Genomic DNA, 6,090 nt, shown 5'->3' on the forward strand with positions numbered 1-6,090 from the left:
ATAGATTTTCTACCATACACCATTTCAGTCATGACTCATGAGATTGGTGACCGAATTATTCCACCAGTAAACAATTCCTCATGCCAATAAAAAAATTGCATGTGGAATTGGAGATACCTAAAAGTACTCTCTCCACGATAATGCAACTCAAACCAAAACTGCGTTGGATACAAATTACAACCCTGGAAATTTAAGAGTGACAACATATGCAGAAACCAATTCATTCTTCCCTTTTCCCCTGTCTCTTTCTTTCCGAACAATATTTTCGAAAAAAAATATTTTACTAAAAAAATATCTTTTTTTTAGAAAACAATTTTTTTAAAAATAGCTTTTTTCCAAAAAAAAGTTTCAAAAACTATTTTCTATTTTTAGTAAATAGTTTTTACTAGTTTCAAAACTATTTTTAGAAAATCTATTTTCTATTGTTTACAGTTTTTAGTTTTTTTTAGTTTGAAAAGATGACGTGACAAGTTTTGGTTATTCAAATTTGATTATGTCATTATAGTTCATTGCTAACCTTAACAATCTCATAATAGATAACCAAAAGATGTCAAAAGCTGATGTGACATCTTTTGGTTATCAATTTTTTATTATAACATTATGGATACCCTTATTAAGGCCTCGTTCCAGAAACCTTCTTAAAAAATAAACAGCTTATTTCATATTTTCAAACTAAAAAATAAAGTAAATAAAAAATATATTTTTAATTTTTTTTTGCATTGTATAAAAGATCTCATCGAGATCTTCCAAACAAGATTAATATTGCATATTTTTAGATTTCAATAAGCCCATAATTTTTGAGCTTGAAATTGCCTTCTTAAAAAATAAAGACTTATTTTTGGTTTCGGAACGGAGCCTAACTAATACCGTGTACTATTTTATCTTCCGTTCATAAATAATATCCCAAATTTTTATCTCGCACTTCGAACCTTAAATCTATATCTTTATGCGTCATTCTTTCCTGCCAAAAACACCCCACCGAAAAGGGATTACTACAGGCTACAGTACATCGTTTGATTATTGTTGTGAAAGTGAGAGAAAGAGAAAATATGCTCCACAGCATCCACAGCAAGAGTGCAAGTCATCTTCCCTCCCTTCCTCCTTACGCCATTGACACCCACAGCAGTAATTGATAATTCCCCCTCTCTCTTACTTAAGTTTTCTTGAGACACAAAAAGGGGCAGCTGTCCGGTTAGGGTTTAATATGCCCTTTGGAGACAAGAGTTTCAGAGCCCCTTAAAAAGGAATCTCAGATCAAATTCCCTCCGGATAAGGTGTGAACATAACACCAGGCTATGGTATGGAACCTTCACTTCTCTCCTTTGATTTCACTCTTTTTCTTGGACTTGTATTCTTTCCTTTTTCTCGAAATTTCGTAGTATTTGTTTGTTTTATGAGTTGACTTCATTACAGTGCATATAAAAGACTACATCTCTAGATTGGACCCCTTTCGTTAAGGGTTACAGGGATTTCCTATTTGGGATTTTGGAAGGTGATGGTGATCGTTATTTGTTAATATCAAGATTGAGTTTTGATGGGTTTTTCTTAGATTTCATTGAGGAATAAGAATCGGAAGACTCACTAGTTTTTACCTTTTTGCACTCTTCTATTTGATTTTGGGTGTAGGAAGACTGGTTTCGGTGTTTCAGATTGATTTTTGGTTTGGGTTTGGCTAATTTGATTTATTAGAGACAGGAGCATAGCATATTTGAAGGCAATTTTCTTTGTTTTGGGTTTTGAAAAAAGTACAAATTTTGATAGTTTCGCATTGATTTGTTGGTGGGTCTGCTGTATGTAGTGATATCGACCACTTATTGAAGATTTAGATTTTAGAGTCGTAGAGCATCTGTGGATTTTTTGGGAGAAATTTGTGGAAATGGAAGAACAGACAATGTTTGGTTGCGGGTCCTCTGTATATTCAGTTAGGGAAATGAAATTAGAAGAAGATGAAGAAGATTTCAGGAGTTGTTGCGAAGATGTAGATGATTTGAAAGAGAGAGAAGAACCGGCAAAGGAATGTTCAAAGAACAATCTCGATGAGGTTTCGGTGAATATGTTCTTCAAGGGTGTATCGATAGCTGAAGCTGGAGAGGGTGGTGCTGGACTTTCTGGGATTGGAGTGGTCATGGACAGATCAGCTAATGTTCCTTCTATTCAAGTGCAGAAAAAGCTTGATTTCTTTGTGGATGAATCTGTGGCTGACTATTTAGCTTTGATGGATGGACTGTTGGAGGCTGCACAGAATAAGATTACGCGGGTATTTGCCTTTACAGACTCCGAGATTTTATATGATCAGGTGTGCGTCCATTTCCTTACAGAAACATACAGCTCTTTAACTTATATTCGCAGAATCACAGTTTTGAATTTGGGTGAAGGTAATTGGTTTAGTTCCTAAAGTATTTTATGTACTAAAGAATTGTTTCTCTGGTTCAATGCATAAGCGACCGACAGTTTCCTTTGGGCGTTTGTTTCTCAAGTCCCAGTGGTCAGTTTGGTGATATTCTGATTTATATATCTACTTCTTCCCTCTTTTTTCTCGTTCACCGGAAGTTTGGTCTTTGGTATTCGAGTGTTGAGAAGGTAATCCGTATAGAAAATCAGCTAGTTTCGATTGCAAAGTTCATAGCAAATTGTGATTACAAAGTTCCATTGAAACAAAGTAAGGTAGCTTGTCACTTCTCATTTCGCTTCGTAACTCATAGATGGTTGAGATACAAGTTGTGTTAGCCTGTTAGGTTTGGTTGTGTAGGTACTTAATCTTTGCAGAAGACATCTTGATTGGTTTTTTGGGAAGTTAGTTAACCTTTTCATGAATCAGAACGTTAGCCGTATTTGGTTTAAGTTCTTTTAACTTCATGTGCATTTTTTCAGGGTGCAAACTAATCTTATGTCCATTTTCCTACTTTTGACACGGATATGACCTTTTGACAGATTATTAATGAGGAGAAAGTTGACAACCCACTTCTCCTAGCATTTAGACGAAAGATCCTAGAACGCACTGAACAGCTGGAAGCTTTTGTTCTTAAATTGGTGCCCTGCGTTGACCTAGGACGGCCGTTATCCTTAGCTCGAGTGGCGATCGGCATTGTGTCTTACTCTGAGGGAGATGAATCCTTTGAAAATTGTTCAATTTGTTGTGACGAGAAGCCCATGCAAATGATGATCACTATGAAATGTTCCCACAAGTTTTGTTCCCATTGCATGAAAGCCTATGTGGATGGGAAATTGCAATCTTCTCAAGTCCCCATTAGGTGCCCTCAGTTGAAATGCAAGTATTACATCTCTGCCAAAGAATGCAAATCCTTTCTTCCGGTTGCTTCTTATGAAATGTTGGAGAAAACCCTAACAGAAGCAAATTTCCTCAACTCGGATAAAATGTATTGCCCCTTTCCCAATTGCTCAGTTCTTCTTGATCCTCGTGAATGCTTGTCAGCTAGGGGGAGTTCATCAAGTCAGTTAGAGGATAGTTGTGTGGAGTGCCCAGTGTGTCAGAGATTCATATGCTTTGAATGTGGGGTCCCTTGGCATACTTCAATGACCTGTGACGAGTATCAAAATCTCCCTGTAGAGGAGAGAGATGCAGGTGACATTACCCTCCATCGATTGGCTCAAAATAATAGCTGGCGGCGCTGCCAACAGTGCCGGCGGATGATTGAGCTAACACAGGGTTGCTACCACATGACATGCTGGTATGGATCACTATCTTTTCATGTATAGGTGTTGATGCCTTTTACTTATCACATAAACCAAAAACAGCAGTAAAAGATGGGGTTGCGATTTTCTGAAATATGACGAATAAACACCCAGAGGAACAGGTTTCAAATATAAATTCCTTTATACTCTATGCATGTATGAATGTCTGAGACTAAGTAGCTTGCCAAGTGAATTTTAGTTCTGCTACTACACCCAGTCGTAACTTGTAAAGCCTCTCTAGAAAATTATGAAGGGGATGGGGTAGCACCCATTATTTGTATCCGTGCTTCTTTCAATAAATAGGTCGAAGCAAAATATGTGCATCTCTAAATGGCTGGAGTGACCCATCATAGGAAGGATGATCTATAGTCTCTTCAGGTTATGAAGCTGATTGGAAAGACGATTAAGGAGCTGTAAGCATAGTTTCTTATAACTCTGCGTGGTTCTGTTGCATTTTGTCACAACCAAACATTTTAGACAGCAAGAATCTGTTTAGATGTGGCTTAGCAAAATAATATTAAGAAACTAATGGATCTAATCGTGGTTATGATCTTTAACTTTAAAGTTTGGGGCTTGACTGCTTACAATGATAGGGTACTATCCATGTGGGTATGAGGAGATCTCTTCCACGCATCACATCCTTTGGCTCCACACCATATACCCAAGTGAACGAGCAAGTGAGTTGGCTCCAGATCCCTCGCATCGATGCCAGCCTTAGAGCTCCTCAAGCTCACAGTAAATCAAGAATGGAGACTTCAATAATTTCTTAGGCTGGGTAGGAGTAGGCCTAGGTACCTTGCTTGGGACCGAAGGGGGCATTTAACGATCAGTTGTCAAGAAGGTTGACGTCGCCCTGCGAGCTCGGCCTTGTCCGATTATAGAGCCATCATTGGGTCTTGCCAAAGCTCTCGTATCTAAATTCCAATTCATCGTAGTTGCGCTTTTCCCCCTATGAAACGTTTCAAGGAAGTAAATAGGGTAAACAATTGGATTTGCTAATTTTATTGTTTTCAGATGTTAATCCTGACTAGGTAAACATTGAACCAACCTGAATTAGATGAAAACTTCAAGTCATGAGGCCAAGTATATCAAAACCCCGTGTAAGCCCTTGTGGGCAGGTTTGCTAAAGAACTTCAGGGGCTTCGAAAATGTGTTGGTGGCTTTATGTATAATATCAATATGAGAACAGTTAGAAAATATATAGAACAGAAGCTATATGTAAGGTCTTTCTAGCTTCTCTTTGGTGATATATGTTCTTTTTTCTTTTTTTGAAGTATAGATATATGATCTTCACAGCTGCGCAAGATCATTTTCTTACCACGTGATATTTTTAGAAACATCTAATTGCAAACTTCTAGTTGTATGAAACATCTCATTTTACTGGGATATTTTTGGGAGAAATTTCCATCAAAATAGTTGATGGACTTCTACTTGTTATGGAAATCAACCTAAGCGAGCTTAGTGTGGTTATTTTCACACACACACACACACACATATATATATATATTTGGTGTTATTTTGACACGTCCTTTGGCTATATGGTTGGAGAATGTGTGTGCTTGGGGCTCTGTTATGCCTTATTCCCTTTACATATGCATGTGTATGTCCAATTCATATGCAAAACTAGGGTTTGTTCCTTTCCTCTTACGGAATCTGCAACTGCAGGTGTGGGCACGAGTTCTGTTACTCATGTGGTGCTGGCTATAGCGATGGCCAACAGACATGTCAATGTGCATTTTGGGATGGAGACCACAACGACAACACCCCTGAGGAGCACATGGTCACTTACCCTACCCAAGAATCCGGACAATGGGCATGGGATTCCTTTGACTCGCTCCCCATGATTATGGACGCTTACTCGGATCAAGAGCGTTCACAGCTGGCGTTGATCCAAAGGTTCCTTCTTGGGGGATTTAGTTTGAGTGATCACAACCCTTACCAATCTCCACCTCGTTGTACAGCAGACTCTTATACTGATGCCATGAAGGACCTCCATCAGCTTCCTTGGCTGGAAAGGTTCGTTTCCGTTATAAGTGATAACTACTATGAAGATTATGTCCAATGAAGAAAATATAATGACTACCAGGTGGTTTTCAGATATTTGAAATAAGGTTTTTAGATTTTCACAGAGGAAAATGGTTGGAGGTGGTAGAGAGTCTCTCACTCTCTCACTTCATTTCCATTTTTAATGACTCTGCTAATAGGTACTCTACTACATTTTATGTAGTGTTTTCATCTGTCTTTTTGTGGTAGTAAACTTGTTAACATGAACTTTCTTGCTTTTAAGAGAGGAATTGTTGCATGATGGAGAGGATCAAGGGGAAAGAGAAGAAGAATTAGGGGGAAAACCTTGTATTGAAACCATATTGAGAATCAATGAAATTAGAACACGCACTA

General features: G+C 38.0%; 1 protein-coding gene across 1 annotated transcript; it reads left to right on the top strand.

The window, feature by feature from the left end:
• The first annotated feature begins 925 nt into the window (after positions 1–925).
• LOC131313399 (E3 ubiquitin-protein ligase RSL1) lies at positions 926–6,090 on the top strand. The gene is made up of 4 exons (XM_058341687.1): positions 926–1,298; positions 1,799–2,296; positions 2,932–3,689; positions 5,359–6,090. Exons 2-4 carry the CDS (start codon positions 1,877–1,879, stop codon positions 5,756–5,758), a joined length of 1,578 nt encoding a protein of 525 aa, XP_058197670.1. The 5' UTR covers positions 926–1,298; positions 1,799–1,876; the 3' UTR covers positions 5,759–6,090.

Source organism: Rhododendron vialii, chromosome 13a, assembly GCF_030253575.1.
Source record: "Rhododendron vialii isolate Sample 1 chromosome 13a, ASM3025357v1".
NCBI lineage: Eukaryota > Viridiplantae > Streptophyta > Magnoliopsida > Ericales > Ericaceae > Rhododendron > Rhododendron vialii.